This window comes from Phascolarctos cinereus, unplaced genomic scaffold, assembly GCF_003287225.1.
Source record: "Phascolarctos cinereus isolate Bilbo 61053 unplaced genomic scaffold, phaCin_HiC Scaffold_726;HRSCAF=1367, whole genome shotgun sequence".
NCBI lineage: Eukaryota > Metazoa > Chordata > Mammalia > Diprotodontia > Phascolarctidae > Phascolarctos > Phascolarctos cinereus.
The window spans coordinates 10,114,931-10,137,589 of NW_027556098.1; the positions used below are offsets into that span (position 1 = coordinate 10,114,931).

The window sequence follows — 22,659 nt, forward strand, 5'->3', positions numbered from 1 at the left end:
GGTACTTTTCACTATTTCAAAAGCATTGTGCCTACTTCTAAATGGCTTTGGAAACTGGTTTTTAACTGCTGTGAATATCATAGTGGGAAAAGTTCAAGTCTATGGAAAGACCAAGAAGAATGAAAGACTCTTTAATAACCTTGGTGCTGTCTACCTTGACTTTCTGTTTGAGTGATTTTACATGTGGGAATGGTCAAACACAATCTGTGGTCTAGATATTCAGTGACTATTTAGTGCTTCATTTAGTAGAATACCTAACCCCTTGGTGCCTAGGAAAGACAGTTAGTTTCAAGTGCTCTTCTTGCATCCCCACCCAATGCTAAAATGCTTTCAATTCATGAGAAACAACCTATATAGGAATCATGTCTGGGAATAATTTGGGCATTTGATCATTTAGATTTTACTTCTGTAATCCTGAGATTTATATATGATTTATTTTAAAGACAAAAGAAGATTTAAAAAAAGCAATCTAAAAGGCAGTTATTGCTTGTAAAATGTGAAAGTATTTAGTGGCTATTATTTGTTTAAATCTAAGTAATTTCAAAATATATTTAATTATATATGTATATATATACATATATATATATATATATATACATATATGTGTATATGTATGTTTGATCCAAACATTAATGTTTTTTATATACAGGGCAATGTAGCTGTCACTGAAGAGACAGAAATGTAATAGTCCCTACCTTTGAGGAGATTATATTCTAGCTGAGGGTTCGGGAGGAGATGAAATATGGAGCTAAGTAAATAATGACAAAGGATATACCAAGTTTTGGAGGGAGGGGTGTTTCAAGTTACATCAAGAGGAAGAGATAGCTACTAATTGAGAGCATGGATGAAGGAGTGAATCAGGAAAGTTTTATGAAGAAGATGGCAGCTGAGATGTGTTTTGAAGGAGGCCAGCAAATCTGTTCCACAAAGCAAAAGTGAAGAGGGTGTGCACCCACATATGAGGGAACACTTTTGTTAGGCCATGGAAGTAGAAGATAAAATGTCATATTCAGGGAACAGCTACTGGGCAAATTTGACCAAAACAGGGGATTACATATTATGAAATACGGTTGGAAAAGTAGGTAGGGATCTGGTTGCGAAGGACTTTAAATTCCAGACCGTAAAAATAATGTATATTTTTCTAGAAACAACAGGGAATTGTTGATTGTTTGCTTGTTTTAAACAGGGCAACTACATGGTCAGGTCTATGTTTTAGAAATATCACTTTGTCAGTTGTTTGGAAAAATGGATAAGATAAGGGAGAGAATGGACCATTTAAGAGGCAATTGGTAATTATCAAGGCAAGAAATGATAAAGATCTGAGCTATGGTTGAGTCAATATTTGAATGAAGAGGAGACAGATATCAGAGCTGTTGTTGGAGTAATAATTAGTATTATTTCAACAACAACAATAATAATTTGGAATTATATAGCACTTTCAAATTTGCAGAGTTTATGTTTTTTTCATTACATTAGTTGTATACTTTATCTCATGTGTGTAGAAGGATTAATAAGACTCTATAATCTGGATATAATGATAGATGCAGAGGGAAAAGGCAGGAGTGATTCCAAGGTTGCAAACCTGGGTGACTGAGAGGGTCAATAGAAATGGGAAAGTTTGGAGGTTAAATGGTTTAGGGGAAAATATAATGAGTTCTGTTTTGGACATGTGTTGCGATTCTTGTAGAGACCTGTGAGAGATGTTCATCAGACAACTGGTAATACAGGACTAGAGTTCAAGATGGCAATTACGGATGGCCATATCAATTTGGAAGTCATTTGCATAGAGATAATAATTGAAGTGGCTGATGAAATCACAAGGTAGATGACACCCTAGAGAGATAAGACATGATGGGAGAGGGGAGCAATTGGAGAGAACTGAAAGGGTCCAGAAGAGAGTAATAAGAGGTAAGGACAGTGGCGCCAGAGAGTGGGAGTTCTAGCCATTCTGATGTCAGGGTAGGGTTGAGGTAAACAGAGGTTGCGCCCTCTACCAGGTTTGGAAATGTAAGGTCCAAGAGGTGTGGGAGGAAATGAGAAAAGAGGGAAATCAGAGGAAAAAGGTTCTTGTGTTTCTGCCATATCCATGTGTCTGTCCTCTTTATAGTTAGAGATTTTCAGAATCTCACTTGGCCCATCCTAATTGCAGTCACTCAACTTGTACATTTGTGTCTTCAAATATCGTGAGTAATCAAACAATATATTTTACAAGGTCTTCTTGCCCTTGGACTTGCACACATAGTTTTAAAGTAGCTTAACAGAGTTTGGGGTAATATTATGAGTCAACTAACAAGTATTTATGAGTATCTTTTGTGTCTTTGGCCTTGGGTTCCAAAAGATTATATGCAAACTCAACATAGAGAAAATTAACATCCAAAAATGTTTGTATTAATTTCAAGCTGTGTGGGACAGAGCCCAATTACTCAAAAATAAAAACAAAGACTTAGATACCTTGAAAGTAGAAAGGAGTTTATTGCTTTCTCATGAAAAAGGGTACCCTCCTTTTCTTGCATTTCTGGCCACAGAGTATGATTTTGGTACAGAAATCAAGGCTTATTTATACCCAAACGGGAGCTCCTCCTTCCTGACCTCCTTCCCCTTATCCCATTGGCTGGGCTTTCAAAGGGTACAATCTATTACACGAGTTTGCCCAGAGACAAGAAAAGCTGGAAGCTTTTCAAGGTCAAGCAGTTCAGATTGAAGGCAGACTGTTCTTTCTGCTAAGTACTTAAAAACGGTCTGAGCAGGGGAAGGTTTTGAAAGCAGCAATCAAGAACTATTAACAAGAACCATTGACCCCCTGAGGAGGCTTCACTTCTGAGAGATTATCTCTAGCAAAGCTATGGAGGAGGAAGGTCAATCTAAAATTAGGGAATACTTGGAATTTCATAATATTTTTTAAATTTACTTCAGGCATATACTATAGCACATATGAAAAACAAAGAAAATGTTGCAAAGGCTTTATGAGACCTACTTTAACAAAAAAAAAGTTCAAGTATTACTTCTATTTAGCACATTAGTGATTTGTATATAAATAGTCAACTAGCTTTTCTTAAACACTATGTGCCAAGCACTGTGCTATGGCTGGCGATAAAAGTACAAGGGAAGAGAAAAACAGCCCCTGATGTCAAGGAGCTTACTTTCTAATGGAGAAGACAACATCTAAAATGAAGCTAAAGAGTAGCCGGGAAGGTACCTGAGGGAGTCTGGAGGAATGTAGCCTGGGGAGAAATAAAGGTAGATGGCCAGGGTTTTCTTGTTGTTGTGGTTGTTGTTGTGACTTGTCTGAATCCTCATGACCTCATTTGAACTTTTCTTTGCAAAGATACTGGAGTGGCTTACCGTTTCCTGCCCAGTAGCACACAGCTACTAAGTGTCTGAGTCCAGATTTGTACTCAGGAAGATAAGCCTTCCTGACTCCAGGCCTGGCACTCTCCTTAGATGGTGATTCTGGGAGATGCCATCCATTCGAAGAAAAAGGTCTTCAGGGCAAATGGTATTCCCAATATGTGAATTCCAGGGCTATAGTCATCTAGGATGATAAAGTTAGTAGGGCATGATGGAGAAGTCTGCAGGTATGCAGCCTGCTGGGAGATGGGTAGAAACCTAGGAGTTAGAGCTGTAAAGGAGTTTTTTCTACTAAATACTACCCTAGTTCAAGGTTTTATCACCTCTTGGCTAAATTATTACAAATAGTCTCCTAATAGCCTTCTCTGTTTCTAGTCTCTTCAGTCTCCCAGAGAGCTTTACGACAACTGTCAAAGTAATATTTCCAAGCCACAGGTCTAGCGATGTCACTTCCTTGCTCAGATTCTTAAATTTATAGGTCTTCTTTTTAAAAGGGACCTGAGAGGCCTTATAGGCCAACTTATTATTAGTATTACTATTATTTTACCAATAAGGACATTCAGGCTCAGAAGGCTGTGAATTACTTAAGATTAAAGTAAGGGATCAAGATAGGATTTAAACCCAGATCTTTTGACTCCAAATACTGTTATTTCCACTATTCCATACCCCTTTCTTTGGCAGCACTCTATTAATAGTCTCTAAAATAAAAATACAAACTCTTTAGCCTGGCATTTAAAATTTCCCAAAATGTGACTTCAATCTCCTTTCCCAAATCTGTTTCTTATCATTCTCTTTACCCTCTCTGCATGCCAGTCAAATTGAGCTACTTAGCCATCCTGTGGACTGGCTGGTCACCTTTTGCCATTTTTCCCTGCCCACTGCCTGGGTCCAATTCCTGCAGTGCACTCACCTTTCACCTCTATACTTTAAGCTCAGGTGCCACGCCTTAGAGGAAGCTATGTTGGCCCAAATCAAACTCAGTCTGGTCTAGAGATCCAACCTAGGGGTTAGAATGGGAAAAAAATTTTTTTAATGAGTCAAAAATGCAATAAACAACAAAGGATAAAAAGCATCCAATTTCTAAGGTCAACAAGTTAGTAGTTCAGATTAAATGCCAATTCCTCTCTTCCTCTGCAATCATCCGGGCATGGTCACTTAGGGCAGAAAGGCACTCTGAAGGAGTAGGAAGGATTGTTTATCTCATAGGCTGAGGTTTTTTTTTTTTATGCCTGAGGGAACAAGGAAGTCAAACAGCCTCCTACCCCTTTAAACGGCCAATAGGGTATACATTAAACAGGTGAGACACTCCTACATCACAAGTTTCCCTGGATTCCCTACTCCCTATTCCCTCAGGCTGTAAATGCTCTTTCCCTTTTTAAATTACCTTATACTTATCTTTATAGTGTCAAATATTTCATGTAGAATACAAATTTCCTTAAGGCAGCAAATGTTCTACTTTTGTCATTGTGTTCCAGGGAGCCTATCATGATGCCTTCCTTGCCTTTGTTATTCAGTCATTTTTCAGTCAGGTCCAACATTTTGTGACCTCTTTTGAGGTTTTCTTGTCAAAGGTACTGAAGTGGTTTGCCATTTCCTTCTCCAGCTCTTTTACAGAAGAGGAAAGTGAGGCAAACAGGGATAAGTGATTTGCCCAGGGTCATACCTCTAGTAAGTATGTGAGGTCACATTTGAACTCAGGTCTTCCTGACTCCCAGCCCAACACTCTATCCACTGCACCACCCTTGTCCAAATAGTAAGGGTGAACCTGAAACAGCCTCTAGCAGTATGAAAGCCACCCAGGACAATGGAGAGCAGAATTTCCTCAAAATGAGACCTTGGTTAACTTTCCACAAAGGCTCTTCAAAGATATTTTTAGTCCTATTGGTTGCAATGCATGCAAATTCACATGAGTTTCTGTGGCAGGCTGGCTAAAGTAACATGAAACAGACCAAAACAATTTGCTTTCTTTCCATGTGTCCCTGGGTTTTTCATTATAATTTAACTTACAAAAATATTTCTTTGAAGTAAGATAGTTAAACACTTTATTTGCCATACCTGGATTTGATATCAGTTGAGTAAGACATGCAAAAGCTTCCCAAGAATTGACTTTGCTTCTAGGATTTGTAACTGGATGAAATGCTCAAAATAGTTTTCACATCCAGAGAGTTCTGCTGGTTTAAACCAGCGTTTGTTGGGTTTGTTTTTTTTTTTCATCATCAAGACAGATTTCCTGATTCTGAGCTAACGTCATATCCATGCTTTAGAAGATCCATTTCCTGGTTCTTTTTCACAGACTGTGAAACTTTGGGAATAAACTTTGTTGTATTTTGAAATCATTTCTAGAGCCCACATTCATGTACTCTGAATTGGAAGGAGAGGTTAAGAATTTCATTATATATGTTTCAATTTATTTTTGCATTGTCAAAACTTATCACTTGATTATTTTTATGAATTTTGTGCCTTCATTGAAGTAATTTCAATAAAGTCTTTGATACTTGTTACATGGCTGTGAATTTAAAAAAAAGTATATTTGAATAATAGGGCCATATTGAACTACTGGTCTAAAATTCAATCAGCTCTCTCCTTTATTGACACCTACAATCAATCAATCAATAAATATTTATTAAATGCCTACAGTGTGCCAGGCACTGTGCTAAGTTCTGGCGATCAATAAAGGAAAAGAAATGACTGAATTTTAGTACTTGTGAAGTAATGTAAAACTGATATTTAAACACTTTTAAAAATAAAATTTAATTTTAAATTTAATATTTTCAGGTTAAAAAATGACTATTCCTGGTAAGATTTTAATCACATTTTAATTCATGTGTGGGTAAGTCACTTAACCCTGTTTTCCTCTGTTTCCTCATGTGTAAAATGAGCTGGAGAAGGAAATAGCAGTATCTGTCAAGAAAACCCTAAATGTGTCACAGGGAGTCATGCATGACTGAAAACAACTGAACAACAATAACACAGCTAAAACATACATGGATCTAGTCACCTTCTATATGTATGCACTATGTCTGTATTGATATCCTATTTAGGAGAGATAACATCATTTTGGGAGGGAATATGTTGGTATATTTTTGTATCAAGGCACAGAGTGGTTCTTACTCTCTGTGACACACACTTTGTATCATACAGACCAACTCAAATTTATAGCTCTGTTCTACAATATCACAGGGCCTACTCTATTTATATTAACTTGTTTTCACCATTTTCATGTGATTTTTTTTAAACAACTGGCTAAGACATAAATATGTTTACGTATATATGTGCATATATGCAAATATGTAAACACATAGTTATTCAAACTTCAGGCAGCCAGTGGAGCCACTAGTGGATAGAGTATGGGGCCTGAAGTCAGGAAGACCCTAGCTCAAATGTGGCCTAAGACACTTAATAGCTGTGTGACTTGGAGCAAGTCACTTAAACCTGTTTGCCTCAGTTTCCTCATTTGTAAAATGAGTAGGAGAAGGAAATGGCAAACCACACCAGTATCTTTGCCAAGAAAACACCAAATTGCGTTATGAAGAGTCAGACACAACTAACTCACTCAACAACAATAAAAACTTCATTAAGACTTTTGGGGCACCATTTATGTATGTATGTATGTATGTATGTATGCATATATGTATGTATGCATGTAAGATGAGAGGCAATGTAGAATAGTAGATGGAAAGCTGGTGTTTGGGTCAGAATCCTACTTACTGTGTTCTCTGGGCAGACGACAAGCCTCTCATTGATCCACACAATTCACTAAGACCGTGACTTGCTGAACAGGTGCTGGTTTGTGTTTGTAGAGGAATTTCTTTTCTGTAACAGAAAAGAGACAGAGGAAGAACCAAGAGAGAAAAAAAAGGAGACAAGAAAGGAAGTAGAGAGAGAAAGGAGAGGTTTCAACCTGGAGTAGGCATGCCATCTATACCAGTGCAATTACAGATATAGTCATGAACATCGTGAGCATTAATATTGTTTCTAGAGCATTAAAACCTCTTTTATCCTTGGATATCATTGTCCTAATCAGGATTTTTGAAAAATGAAATTTTAATGTAAATATAGTATTCCTGCCTTTATCCCTTATAATTGCTTTGTTATATCACCTTCATTTCCAGATGTCACATTTGACAAGATTTGCAATATTCCATGGCTATACCCTCCCACTTCTGTAAAGAAGGGAAGAAGGTATATTTTCTCATCTCTTGTCCAGATCTTAGCTTGGTCATTACCACTACACACAATTCAGTTTTGCTTTACTGTTCTTTCCATTTACAATATTTTAGGCAGTGTGTTGATTGTTTCCCTGATTCCACTTATTTTATTCTGCTTCCATTTATGTCTTCCTATGAATCTTAAAAATCATTCATATTCATTGTTTCTTATGGCACAGTAAAATTTCATTACATTCTGGTATCATATAGGGTATCCTAAATACAGGGACCTTCTATGTTTTTTTCAGCCTTTCACCAACTTATAGGCAACTATTTTGTTCCAAAATTAATATATAATAAGATATTATCAATAAATAATTATACACTTATTTTTGTATACATACATTTATACATATATATATATATAAATAACTTCCTCTAATTACATATTAAAATAATTTTTCAACACTTTTTAAAAGTTTAGAGTTCCAAATTCTATCCTTCCCTTCTTTGCTGCCCTCCTCCATCCCTAAGATGGTAAGCAAATAGATACAGGTTATACATGTGTAATCATAGTTATCATATATTTAAACAAATATACGTGTATTTATTATATTATATTCATATATATTATATATATGACATACAACAAATTCCTTTGTTTCCAAACCTTTATTCCTGATTTGCTTGCCAATGGCTTATGTTCCAAAAGTTCATTTGTAAGTTAATCATTAGGGACTGCGAACGCGCTTTTCCATAGAGTACTTTCCCATAAAGAACACTCAACAGCAGATATCTATGTGAATTGAAATCATAGGGGAGGGAAAGGCAGTGATAGAAAAAAAAATTAAAACTGAGGGAAGATACTAGTATTTATGAAAAAAATTAAATAAGGAGATAGTGAAATTTGTGGAAATTCTTTTTATTTTAATCTGATAAATAAAGTTCGTAATACTTAAACGATTTGCAAAGTGCTTTCTATAGGCTGTCTCAGCTGCTCCCCATAGCAATCATGAGGTAAGTCCTTATTGTTGTTCCAGATTTGTGTTTTTAATACTGTAGAGAGTTCTTGGTGAGAAGTGCCCACCCTCCAACCCCTTTCCAATATAGTAGTGTTAAAGAGTTGCCTAGGGTTCTGAGGTTAATTGACTTGCCCAGGGTTACTTTCTCAACATTTCAGAGATAGAGCTTCCTGACTCCAAGACCCACTTTCTAATTAACTATACCATGCTTCCTGTCAAGGTAGATATTATTAAATATTATTATACACTATTTAAAGGTAAGGCATAATTAATGTTTGTTGATAAGTGTCAAAAATTGTAGGTCTCTCCTGACACCAATTATAACAGTCTTTCCAAACATTGCCTCTAAATCTATGACTTTCCTTTTCTTGTTTTAGACATATCATCAGAACAACTCCTTCTTATCACCTACATTTCATCTCATTTGGAGGGGTGGGCGAGGAGGGTTCATAAATCAAAACAATAGAAAGATTTTCCTGTGGTAAGTGGACAAGAAATAGAGTAACAAAATATAGGCATAGACAGAAATTGGAAGATGTGAAAATAATTTGAGTCGTGAGGAAGGATGTGATGTTTTGTGAAGTAAAATTGAGGCTTGGGGGGAGAAAGAAATGTTGTTAGTTCCCTGGGCTGCTCACAAGACGATATAACTAGCCTTTGCCAGCTTTGCTGCTAATGAAATCATTGGTAATATGAGTACCCTCAGGATGGATGAGGCTAGGGAGTATGTAACTAGTTGCTTATACACAATTTTAAGAATTAGAGTGCCCATCAAATGGTGGGTGTCAGGACAATAAACTACTAGGTAGACAAACTTTGTGGTCTACTAAATAGGAAAATTCTATAGTATGGCCTAAGTTCAATATTTATCCATAGGTTGCAACTACAAAGAAATTTCATTGAAAACCTAGAAGCTTTTGGTACTTAGGAAAAGGAGAAAGCCATGGAAAAAGAGAGGGAGTCTTCTCTGACGCTGGACATGGGACCTAAGGGAAGTTCATCCCTGTCTATCTGGTGTGATTGTACAACTTAATTTCTGTAAACAAGTAATGGACCCCATAGTGTTTGCATTCCATAGCCAGATGTGAAGCATAGAAAATTCCTCATGGAGGAAAAGAAACACTAATTCAGCTGTTCTGGGAAAATGGAAAAATTGTTATGCTGTATGTTCTCTGAAATGCCAATAGAAATATATAAGGGAATCCAGGCAGCCTTTATTTTGTGTTGGTTTTGTGGCAGTATTATTTTTAGGTTGATTCAATGATCCAAATGCTTTAGAATACAACTTTCAAGTAAACACAATCTATGTGTGGTTGGTGAGCCAAGTGTTTACAAATTTGAATATGATTGTGAGCCAAAAATATATTTCATTTTTCTGTTCACCTCAATTATTTAATTATGTAGAATTATAAGATATTAAGGATGAAGTACAGTAGATTGAGAATCTGATCCAGTGATAATCCATGAGGAAGCTTTGGGTTGAAAACCTGGTCAGTCATTTAGTGGCAGATTTTCTTTTTTGCGGTGTTCAAAGTGTAAACCTTATTTTGAATAGCTATTTTACAAAAGCTACAGAAACTGTTACTGCCTCTTTAAGAAAACAATCTAATGATAAATCACTTTGCAATAAATCCAGAAAAGAAAAGTACACACTCCTACACCCTGTCATATGATGCAAATAACTTAATTTAATATTAAATTCAACAAAATTCCAGATAAAATAAACTTGGAATGTTTATTAGAGTGCAGTTTGTCTTGTTAACACGGGCTTAGGAATCACTGCAAAGGTTACAAGATGAATGAAAAACTGAACAACAGTGTACCAAGAGTTCAAATCCTGCCTCAGACACTTCCTCAGACTGGGCAAATCATTTAATGTCCCTGGGCTTGAGTTTCCTAATCTGTAAAATGGGGATAATAATAGCACCTATCTCCAAGGGTTATTGTGAGATAATACTTGTAAAGTACTTTGCAAATGTAAAGTGCTGTATAAATACTGGTAGTTATTAATAATAATAATAATAATACATAAGAGATAAGATACCATGCTTGTATGCCCAGAGACCCCGAAAGAATTTTCCGTTTAAATGAAAAATAGAGAATGGTAAGAACTATAGAAAGAAGCCTTTAAGGACCTGATATAGAAAGAACCAAAAGTGTCATTCCTGGAAGAAAAGAAAGTGTCTCTGGGGTCCTTCAGAGGCTGGAGCTTTTGATCCTTCATTCTCTATTTCAAATTCCTCAAATTCACTTGGCTTCAGATACATATAGCTCTCATTTACAAGGATATTCCTGCTTCTCAGTCTAACCTTGTTCTACACCTAGGTATCCTCACCATCTCTCCCTCCCTTTATTCCCTTGCTTCATATCAGTAGATTCAGTGAGCTCAAGTTGGAAGCCAATGGCTCAAGCCTCAAAGCCACCCAAGTTCGCCATTTAACTGATGAGAAGGTTGGGGGAAGGAGATTTCTCATTTTCACTTAAAAGAGTTATTCCTGGTGTCCTAGGCACACGGCAAATGCTTTCCCCATTGAAATGTGGTTACAGTTGAATTCTATAGTACATTTAGAATCTTCTTAAACTTCAGCTCCATTGGGGTAAAATAGTTTTTGTGAGCTAGTCTTTTCCCCTTTTTATCCTTACTCTGTCATTTACTGCCTCTGTGATATTGATCCTTTCCCTTGCCTCAATTTTCCTCACCTTAAGAAATGGGGGGGGAGGGGAAATCTGTACTATCAGACTCCTGCTTCAGGGAGCCAAGATGGTGGATTAAGAAGGAAGTCGCTGTCATCCTCCCTCATTGACCTCTGAAGGCCCAGAAAATATTACCAAGGAAAAATCCTGAGTCAGCAAAAACACAGGGTACAGCAGTCTTGTAGTCCAGGAACCTTGGGGGATTAATAGGAAATTCCCCTCTCCCTATGGGGGAAGGGGAGCAGTACAGACTGGAGGTTTCCCAGAAAGCCAGTGGCAAGCTCCATCTCAGCATGCCAGGGGGAGATCCTGAGACCCAAATTGGTGGAGCAGGCAAGTGCCAACACCAGGACCCCCTTGAGAGTCTCAATATAGGCAGGGTAACTAGTAGTCACCAGCGTGGAAAACTATCACAGGCAATGGTGTCCTCTAGTAGGGAAATTACCTGGCCAACTCTGGGAGGTACAGCTCCAGAAGGCAAAGCTCCAGGCTGACAGACATCCACTAGCAACGAAACATCCCTATGCAAAACGCAGGTCAGCAGGAACCAGACATTCAAGTGTCAGACTCAGGTGAGCTGGAAAAGAAGCTTGGGTAAGTGCCCCTTTTGCTCCAGCATGAGAATTCAACATTTTCTTTTAAAGTCAAGAAATAGGTAAACACCATGAATAGAAAGTAGAAATGGAAAATGACCATAGATTCTTATTTTGGGGAAAGGGAAGATCAAGGCACAAATTCAGAAGAGGACAACATTGTCAATATATCCATGTCCGAAATGTCAAAGGGGAATATGAACTGGTCTCAGGCCCAAAAAGCCGTCTTGGAAGGGCTCAAGAAGGATTTTAAAAGTCAAATAAGAGTAGTAGAAGAAAAATTGGGAAAGGAAATGAGAGGTATGCAAGAGCAAGTCAATAGCTTGGAAAAGGAAGGACAAAAATTAACTGAAGAAAATGACTTTGTCAAAAGTAGAATTGGCCAAATGGAAAAGGAGGCACAAAAACTCACTGAACAGAAGGACTGCTTAAAAAATATAATGGGCCAAAAGGAAAAGGAGGTACAAAATGTAATAGAAGGAAACAACTTGTTAAAAATTTGAATGGATCAAGTGGAAGCTAATGACTCTATGAAAGAGCAAGAATCAGTCAAACAGAAACAAAAGAATGAAAAAATAGAAGCAAATGTAAAACACCTCATTGGTAAAGCTACTGACCTAGAAAATAGGTCTAGGAGAGACAATTTAAAAATTATTGGTCTACCTTGAAAACCATGATGAACACAAAAGCCTGGACAACATCTTTCAGGAAACCATCAAGGAAAACTGCCCTGAGATCCTAGTAGCAGGGGGTAAATTAGTCATTCAAAAAATCCACCAATCACCTCCTGAAAGAGATCCCAAATTGAAAATGCCAAGGAATATTGTAGCCAATTTACCAGGTGAAAGAGGAAATACTGTAAGCAGCCAGAAAGAAACAATTTGAAAATCATGGATCCACAGTCAGGATTACACAGGAACTTACAGCTTCTACATTAAAAAATCTATACTATCTTCTCCCATGTGGTTGATGTTAGGATTGATGATGATGATGATAATGATGATGATGGTGATGATGATGATGAAAATTACTAAGTGCTTTACACATATTATCTCCTTTGATCTTTACAATAAGCCTGAGAGATAAGTGCTATTTTTGACAGATGAGAAAACTGAATCTGAGAGATTAGATTAAGATGTTATTCTCAAGTCATATATAGCTCTATTTAAATGGCAGCTGTTAGAGTTGCTCTTGTTTACAATGTTACTATGCGAATATACATCCTGAGTTTCAAAACAATTAACATACTTAGGAATTTTGGAACGCAGCCCATTCATTCATAAGTACAAAGCTGTCTGCATTTATTAGAGGTTTTCATACAGAGTATCCAGAGTTTCTTGGACATTTTGAGCTATGGAAGTGAAAGGGTGGGGCAGTGATGAAAAATGTAAATGTTTTCCAGATAATCCCTAGGTGGCAATCAACACTTCAGTATGGAGAAATAAGTTTTCCAGGAGTGAGAAGAAGAAACTCTTCACCAAATGAAGCAAGCAATGGACCCTTCCATTACTAGGGGCAGCCAGTCCCATGATCTCACCAAAATGAAAGCCTGTGCCTCAGAATTGTCCATATAGTTTCAGAAGAAGGAAGTTGGGAATTTATACAATCTAGGTAAAGCAAGACTGGCTTTCTTCAGCTTATTCAAAAGCTGCTGAGGTCACCTTTTCATACAACAGCAACAATAAAAGACCACTATCAAAGCATGCCTCAAAGTCTGAACTATGCTCATATCTATTTTTAAAGGGATTAGCAAGGAGACAGGTCTGGGTTCTTGCATGAGATCTTTGGGGGAAGATAAAATCATTGTAATACTTGTAGACTGTCTATACTCTGACCAGACAGGAAATTTTACTGTTTTCCTGAATGCTTTCCAGACTGCATGCATTTGCAGCCTCCTTTCCCTTACCTGGAATCCTGGAATGGCCCTCCATCTTGATTGCTGCCTTTTGAAATCCTCTCTGTCCTTCAAAGTCCAGGTCAGGTTTCACCTTCTTTAAGAAGCCTTTTGTGATCTTCCTCAGCCAGAAGTCATCTTTTTCTGCTCTCTTGCTTAGATTGTAAGCTCCCTGAGGGCAGGGACTATGTTTTGCCTCTTTTTATATTCCCAGTACTTAGCACAGTGGTTGGCACATAGTAGGTTCTTATAAATGTTTATTGGTTGTATCTCTCCTAGAGTTTTAGAGTCATTGATTTAAATGCTTTGGCTAAATATTCTCTTAGGTCCCTTCCAGCTATCTATCCATGTTCTTTTGATTACTAGTTAAAAATAAAGATTGAATGTAGATAGTTCGTATGTACAAGTGATTAGGACATTAATGAAGTATCTTTTATCCAAAGAAGAACCTGTCTTCCAAGTAAACACCTTGGAATTTTCCCATTCAGGTGCTAACTTGCATAAGGGCTATGAAAATGGTTAGACCATCAAGGCATTCAAAAAGGCAGTGGTTATGAGATATAGACTTTCTCTCTTTGGACCACAGGGATGAAAGGGACACCAGAGATCATATAATTTATGCTCCTTACAGCTTCACACAAATGAAAACATCAAGGCCCAGTGATGAAAACTATTTTGTCTAAGGTCACACAGAAAATAAGTAGTCAAATTGTAATTCCAACAAAGGTCTCCTGACTCTGTACCTAGACTTATTCATACTACATTATCCTATTTCGTTCTGTTTTTTCTTCTGTACTTTTCTCAACTGTTTCCTTTATTCCTCTTCTACTATCACCCCCTTTCTCCTCCCAGTACCCATCTTGTACATCTTTTCTTCTCTTGCTATGTTTATGTTGTTGTTGTTCTTTGCTTCAAAATTACTTCTTCCAAGAAGAATAGGTAAATTTCATGAAAGCTAAGCCAGTCTACATAGCACTGATGAAACTGGATTCCATCTGAAATTTACTTAAAGATTACATTTTGTTACCCATAGATTACACTAAAGTAAAGCCTAGGAAACAGATGCCCATGAATGGAGAAAAAGTGGCAAACATTTTAAATGCAAAACATTTATGAGTTTGGCACACTTTGATTTTGTCAGCAAGAAAAGAGACTGTCAGAAGGCATGGTTTTAATTGAAGTGACTTGATTTATTGTATATTTTAAGAATACATCTGGCTTTTTTTACTTGCTTTATTTATTTCTAATTAGAAGCTGTAATTGCAAAGCACATAGCAAATAGGCAGCTTTGTGAAGAGCTTTGTTTTTCAGTTCTTCAAATCTAAGACTTCTACAGAAACAAGTTTACTGTGTGCATGAATTTTCTGAAATGCACTTTTTGAATGGAACATACGATTTGAGTTTTAAGATGGCCTCTAAAGTCCTTCCAGCTCTAAATCTAGAGTTCAATTCTGGTTCTTCAGTAAAAATCCTATTTCTTCTGTGTCTTATTTCAAATGCAAGTTCATTAGGCAGTTGCTTAAAACTGGGTTTTAATTAAATGAAATTTGGGATATTAAGTATATTGTTTAGTTTCCCAATATACTCTTGAGTAAATTGATATCATTATACAGTAGTGCTCTGACATCCTGAGGTCTGAATTCTAGTAGTTTCAACGATCTAGAATATAGCCTTTAGAAGGAGAAGGAAAATGGATAGAAGAGAAGGGGAAGGGGAAGGGAAAAAAGTTAGCTCTGTATGATTCAAGGAATAAGTAATTTAATAAGCAGCTCAATTCCATACAGATGAATTGTTAATTTGTTGATTATTTTCAGGGCCCCATGTTAAATGCCAATGAAAAAAAGTCAGCCGCTTCCTCTTTTTTATTCCTGTATCCCCAAGAGTTATTAGATTGACCTGGCCCCTGTACTACCACCAAACACCACCCTATGAGGGAAGATACAAAATGTTCAGAGATAAGTAAATACAACATGATGTATTTATCTCTGAACATTTTGCATGTGTGTGTGTGTGTGTGTGTGTGTGTATACACATGTATATATGTATGTATATACTGTATTTACTTATCTCTAAACATTTTATGTGTGTGTGTATATATATATATATATATATATATATATATATATATGCTGTATTTACTTATCTCTGAATATTTGGGTGTTTCACATATTTGTATATTATATATTATATATTTGCACACATACACGTGTGTATGTGTGCATATACTCTCTCTCTCTCTCTCTCTCTCTCTCTCTCTCTCTCTCTCTCTCTCTCTCTCTCTCTCTCTCTCTCCCACCCCCCCACAGGGGTTTTGGATTGGGGTGGGGATGAAGGAATTATTTGAAGGAATTAGGAAAGACCTGTTGAGGAAAGGGGTTCTTAAGAATTTGTGCCCAGAAGGAAAGCAAGAATTTCAAGAGGTGGAAGTTATCAAGGATGGTATTCCAGGCATAGGAGACATCCATTGCATTGGCAGAGGTGAGAGATGGAATTTCTTGTACATAATAGGTATACCAGTTTGGCTGAAGTATAGACTGAATGAAGGATAGTCAGATTGGAAACATAACCTGAAGTCAGGTTATTAAGGGTTTTAAATGATAATAAAAGAACTATATTTTTTCCAAAAACAATTTGGGAACCACAGAAGTTTTTTGTGCAAGGGAGTGATATGGTCAGATATCAAATCAGATTTTGGTTATTAAGATGATCTAGAAAATGAGAACAAGAACTTTAGTGAATGTCTAGCCTACCCCCTTCATTTTTGTAGATGTAAAAACAGAAAGGGCTACAAGTCTTAACTTGTTTGGTTACATAAATATCTTCCTAGCAGTTTATCTCTCTACCAATGTAAAGAATTCTTCCTATAAACTTCCCTCCATTTGTTTCAAGTTCATGTGAATGCCAATGACTGTATATTATCACATAACTTCATGTTATCTCCAATTTATAACTTATATTACAATTTCTATTCATGATTTGAAGGGCCATAATTTGTCCTTTCTAAAAATAGAGCTATGGCCACTATTGCGCTGTGAAATGCTTACTTTAAGGTTGTAAACTTGGATTACATGATTTTCATGTCTTCTAAAGTGTGTCACCTCAAGTGATCTCAATTCTCAAAGCACCATCTTAAAGTTAAGTCAACAAGAATCTTTGATAACAACATCTTTGACCAAAAACAAACATGAATAATGTTTAAAGCATTTTATTGTCTGCTAATGTCATTCATTTCGAGTTACAGAGTTTACTAAGGAGAAGAGTTATTGTAAGCACAAATCATTGCATTCTTATAGTTGTTCTGGAAAGCAACTGCAAATGTCTAATTTCTCCTTTTTTTCTGATTTCTTGCTGTCCATTTAGTCCTGAAATACATGCAAACAGAGTAATTAAAATTGTGTTGTTGGCATTCCTACTAAATTCCAAAGTAAAAGCATAGCTTCTTCTACTTTGGAAGTGGAAAAATTCATTTGAATTGAATCTAATTGAAACTCAAATTTGGTACTCACTATTACTGGCATTAAATGTTGAGGACGTGGGCTAAATGGGACTGGATTAAGAAAGATTTGGCCCCTTGTCCTCAATCTGCTTTGTCTAACAGGAAGAGCAGATGAATGAATTCCAAAACAAGTAAACAAATTATTAAGTGGAATTTGAAAAGTAACTGTTGCTTTATAGTAGCGGAAGAGAGGTCAAGTTGTATGCATCGAGTTGGTGAATTGATTAGAGGCACCTGTCTAATTTATAAAGGTTTTCTACAGCAAACTGATTTGAGTTGATTTCTGAGAAGGTCCCAATAACAGCATAATCCTATCATTTTCTAACAAAAGTAATTTGAAAGACTATCTAGTGAATTAAATCAAAACCTTCAAAGTAGCTTCATCATCCATTGAGGCCTCAAAACACAAGATAATCTTTCAAATGCCTCACAGTTTGTTCAGATTTTTCATAGAAATGTATAGTTCATCTGACAGACCATCTAGTACGTTTTCATTTTCAGAGATGAGTAAACCAAGTCTATCAAGATTATGTTACTTGCCCATAGTCATCCAACTAATTAAGGACTAAAATTTGGGCCTTCTGGCTATGAAACTGCTATTCTTTCTATTGTGCTTCTAGACCTTTTGTATATCTCATTGTAATTCAAATCCATTTTCCAGTTGATTTCTTAGTGGAAATAGAAAATTCGTTCCTGGAGGGCAAGGACAGTCTTTTACTTTACTACATCTTTTTCCTTCTCTATTCCCCAAATTCCTGGCATGATGGCTTATAAATGGTTGTCACTAACCAAATATTTATTGTCTGATTCAGTATCTGGATTACCATTAAGTTTAATGGGATGTGTAAGCACATGTTCCCAATGGCGTAGAAAGTCATATCCTAAGAGGGCTTGAAGGGGAGATTCATAACTTTTAAGTGTCCTTTGTAGGACCTGGGATTAATTTAATGCAATATTTATAAGAATGGCCACTTACCACTTCCTCCCTCTTGGTCTTGTCAGTGGATGGCCAGGCTTCCAGGGGCAGATCTGGCAGCATGGGAGGCATCGGCTGCATGGGGAACATTGGAGGCATAGGTGGCTGTGGTGGCATGGGTAGCACTGCGTGGACTGGGACCTGGGGCTGCATGGGTTGCATGGGCTGCATGGGCTGCATGGGCTGCATGGGCTGGATGGGCTGCATGGGCTGCATGGGCTGCATGGGCTGCATGGGCTGCATGGGTTGCATGGGCTGGTGAGGCTGGTTGGGCTGGTGAGGCTGGATGGGCTGGTTGGGCTGGTGAGGCTGGCTGGGCTGGTTGGGCTGGTGAGGCTGTGGTTGCTGGGCTGGCTGGGCTGGCTGGCTGGGCTGGTATGGCTGTTGGGCTGGCTGAGGGAGGTTAGGTTGATGATGTTGTGTTGGTGCCATAGGATGCTGTCCTGGAACTGGCATCACTGGTTGCTGGGGTTGCACTGGCTGCTGGGCGGCCATGATGGGGATTTGGTGTTGAGGCGGTAAGGAATGACTTGGGGCGTGCTGCTGAGGCAGCACTGGGATGATTTGGTGGTGCAGCCATCCACCCATGGGTTCATAACCATAGGAGGGATACTAGTGAGAAATAGAAAGTCAGTTTATCATTGGCTTCATTTCCTTTCCTTCTAACTCCTAAACTTCCTTAATGGAGAAATGGTAATATTTCATTTGTCATGATAGGGATATTTTAATAAAAATGATATCTCTAATAATGAGGGTTTGCCACAATGTAGCAATAACTGTTTTATTTGAAGGTAGCTTTTCCCCACTAAGAATCCTATGCAAAGTAGATATTTTGTTTGGCTTGCTATGGGGCATTAAATGTACTCATTTAAAAAAAAAAATGAGGAGCAAAGAAATTAAAAATACGTACCTGCTGTCGCACCATGCTTTGATACCACTTCAAAGGGGTAAGCACCTAAGGAGGAAAAAAATACTAGTTAATATTATTTAATTACATTTATTTTTGTTTTAGCTAAAATAGAATCAATGGAAGACATTTCAATATTTATGGCAATTAAGTTTGAACTCTTAAGAAGATAATTTTATATGACACATTCTCTTGTTTAACTCTTTTTTTGAGGGATATAATTAAGAAAAACAAGAGGTCCTGGTCCTGGCTTCTTTATATCATGTCCTATGTTGGTTCTTTCCTTGAGGGAAGGGGAATTGCCTCTGCCAGCAATCTGATCTATGCCATCAGCTACAAAGTAATCAACATCTTAATTATTTTTCTGGGAGTAAGGGTGTCCTTTATCACAGGGTCAGTTTGTAAAGACAGGAGACATTTCGAAATAACCAGCCGACTCATTGCTAGGTAGTATATTAAGAAGGGAAAAAAAATCAAATAAGATATTTTCACATTCATGCCTGAAATTCCACACCTCTAATCCACTTTCATCAATCACTATGATAAATTGCTGTATTTATCAGATGTCTGTCACCTTCATATCCATTGCCTTTTGCCTCCTGTCTTAACAAGATTTAGTTAACCTCAGGGTCATAGAATCATTGTAATGGGATCATAAATCAGGAGCCAGAAGGAACCTCAGAAGCTAGATGAGCAGACTGAGAACTATGGAAGTCGTGACTGAAGTCATACAGGTAATAAGTGTCAGAAGGCAGATTTGAACCCAGCACAGAGCTGACTTAGAAACGGTGTTTTTTCCACTATATCTACTTGTATTTGATCAGTGCAGTCCCTTCCACCAAAATGAAATCAAATATTCATGTTTTAAAGTCATAGAATTTTAGGGAAGCAATCATTGAGATTACCTAGTCTAATCATCTGATGAGCAAATGGTTTCTACTTGCCCAGAGTCACACAACTAGCTGGTTTAGAACTAAAGAACCCAAGTTCCCTTATCCTGAGTCCAGTACTCTCTGTGTTACATCAAGCTAGCTCTCATGGTGCCATGTTAGAAAGAATAAGCTGTCATGGAAGCAGTACACAAAGTGGATTGGAGAAGGGAGAAACTGGAGACAGGGAAACCAATCAGAAAGCCATTGAAGTTACCCAGGTATGGGGACTGGAACTAGGATGCTCACAGAGGGAAGGTAAAGGAAAAGATAGCTGGGAGACAATTTTAAAGAATAAAATTAGTACAATTATCCCTCTGAGTTCATTGCTAAGCAGAAGACAGAGAGCAAAATTAACAAAACAAAAGTTACCTCATAGCTGAAGTTAATATAACCAGGATGTCCAGGATGAGGGGGCAACTTTTCGAAGGGAAAAGAAAAGAGATTCCGTCAATATGTAATCAGTTATTCACTCTAATAACATAATTCTTCAAACTCAGACATAGAAGTAATCTTGGAAATCATGTATGGTTCAGCACTTATCACACAGTGCCTGGCACGTAGTAGATGCTTAATAAATATTTACTGGAATTGGATTGAATTAGTCCAACTCTTCTCTAAAGCTGATCTACCCTCTTTAATATCCTTGATAAGTGATTATCTAAGATCTACCAGAAGATCCACAGTGAATGGGGAAAAAACCCAGATCAAAAGGCACTTACTCCCCCTGGAGATGCCTTATTTGATAGGGTGTTCCATTAAGCAAAAATTTTCTTCCTTTGTAATTTTCACTCATTTCTTCTTCCACTGGTGGCAGTCCTCAATATGTGCAATTCAAGCATCTCATGTGATTTTATTTAGACTATGTTTTTCATTTGAATTTCAGTGTATAGGATAGGCGAAGTTATTCCCAAGTTAAAATTAAGTCAGATATTGAAGAATCTATTTGGGTGGAGTTATAGAATCTCAGATGTAGAAGAGAGTTTAGAGACAATTGTATTTGAAGGTATTCATATGATAGTAGTTCTTGAACTTTTAGTACTTCTGAATGTAAATAATTCAAATTGTTAATATGTTATATATATCTATATCTATACATATATACCTATATATAGATATCTCTATATATAGCTGTATATATGCCTATATATATATATATATATATATATCTTAAATTTAGAGTATTATCATGTATAGTCACATAAACAAGCTCTTCTGTCACTAGATGAACCTAAAAACAAGCTTGCTGATTAGTTCAATAGTACACTTAAGGATAGAAAACCTCCCAGACCAAAATCGCTTTATCCACAGAATGGCAGCTGACCATCATAGGGGTCTAGGATGTTGTACTCTCAAAATTAATCCTTTACTCGTCATTTGAGGCAGAGATTTTCTATCTCAATTACCACTCTACCTCACCTACCTAAAAGAAATACAGAATCAGTGGTGAAAGCAAGCACACTGTTAAAAGGAATTTGGGAAGATCTAATTTGTTTTATTATAGGATGTTTTACTAGACTACTTTTCGTGGCTATTCAGGGAGTAATCCCCTTGTTATTCTAGAGTTAAAACGTGCCTGTAAAATTTCTCCCATCTACCAGTGATCCGTAGTCCCCACTATTTGATGCATTTTTATTGCTGAATAATGGAAAATGTTGCCCAGATCCTCATTTCAAGGCTTCTGAAACTGTGCATTGACTTATAAAGAGACTGAAATACTCACCGGAATAGCAAATGCTGCACCAAAGAGACAGGCAAGAAGGATCCAAGTCCTCATTTTTCTCAAGGTTACCTGAAATACAGGATCCCACATCTGGATTTCATCTTTGCTTATTTTTAAGTGTTTTACAAAATTGTGCGTGATTAGTACTGAAATTTCAGTTAACACAGGTACCTATTTCCAAACACCATTGCTTTGGTCACTCCTAGACTTTGGAATATGACTTCATGCAATATTCAACCTTGAGTTGATCACAAAATCCCTATTTGAATCTGTGTTGGATTAGATTCATGGTATGCTCTGGTCATTGGTTTCTGAGAATAACAATTATAGTATAAAAACTTAAACATCTGCGACAAAGCATACCTGTGTGAATTTGTATACTTCTCCAACATGGGTAATATGGCATTCTCCTGTCACATTGGAGCCTAGAGTATAATGGCTAAACATAATTTATGATCAGTGTTGACAAGAAATTTGTCATTAAATATTTAGAACCTCATGAGTTTTAGTCATTACTCTACTTTTTAATATCTTATTTACAAGAAGTATACCCAAAATGTTAATATCCATTATTTTTCTAGACAAGCTTATATAAGTTATGGCTGATATTATAAAAAAAAGTTAACTTTTTTGAGGGAAAAATGGAATACGTCTGTAGATAGATTTAGAGCTAAAAGGAACCTTAGTCCAACATTGTCTTGTTACAGATGAGGAAACATCACCAATGTTAAGGGACTTGTCTGGTCACTCAGTGCCAGAGCTGGGATTTGAACCAGGTCTGCTTAACTCCACCATCATCAGTTTTTCCTGTGTACCACACTGAGGCACCGCTGAAAGAGACTTAACAAGAACTAAGCAAGATGTAGTCCTCAATATTCAAGTGATTCAACTAGAATACTAGACGAACCATTTACTCTATAAGTTTTCTC

General features: G+C 37.0%; 2 protein-coding genes across 4 annotated transcripts in view; one reads left to right on the forward strand and one right to left on the reverse strand.

The window, feature by feature from the left end:
• The window catches only part of ARHGAP6 (Rho GTPase activating protein 6), a 672,203-nt gene that overhangs the window by 482,636 nt on the left and 166,908 nt on the right, over positions 1-22,659 (forward strand). The window lies entirely within an intron of this gene.
• On the reverse strand, positions 15,608-21,784 carry AMELX (amelogenin X-linked). The gene is made up of 6 exons (XM_078145545.1): positions 21,731-21,784; positions 20,380-20,427; positions 19,082-19,126; positions 18,502-18,783; positions 18,172-18,411; positions 15,608-15,625 (listed from the first exon to the last, which is right to left on the reverse strand). Exons 1-6 carry the CDS (start codon positions 21,782-21,784, stop codon positions 15,608-15,610), a joined length of 687 nt encoding a protein of 228 aa, XP_078001671.1.

Bases quoted from the DNA above. Each gene is read 5' to 3' on its own strand.
- AMELX (XM_078145545.1), bottom strand. From the start codon at position 21,784: ATGAGGACTTGGATCCTTCTTGCCTGTCTCTTTGGTGCAGCATTTGCT. The intron at 19,127-20,379 runs GTAACTTTTGTT...TTTCCTCCTTAG, and splicing joins ATATTAACTTCAGCTATGAG to GTGCTTACCCCTTTGAAGTG. The intron at 18,784-19,081 runs GTACGTATTTTT...ATTTCTCACTAG, and splicing joins AAAGCATGGTGCGACAGCAG to TATCCCTCCTATGGTTATGA.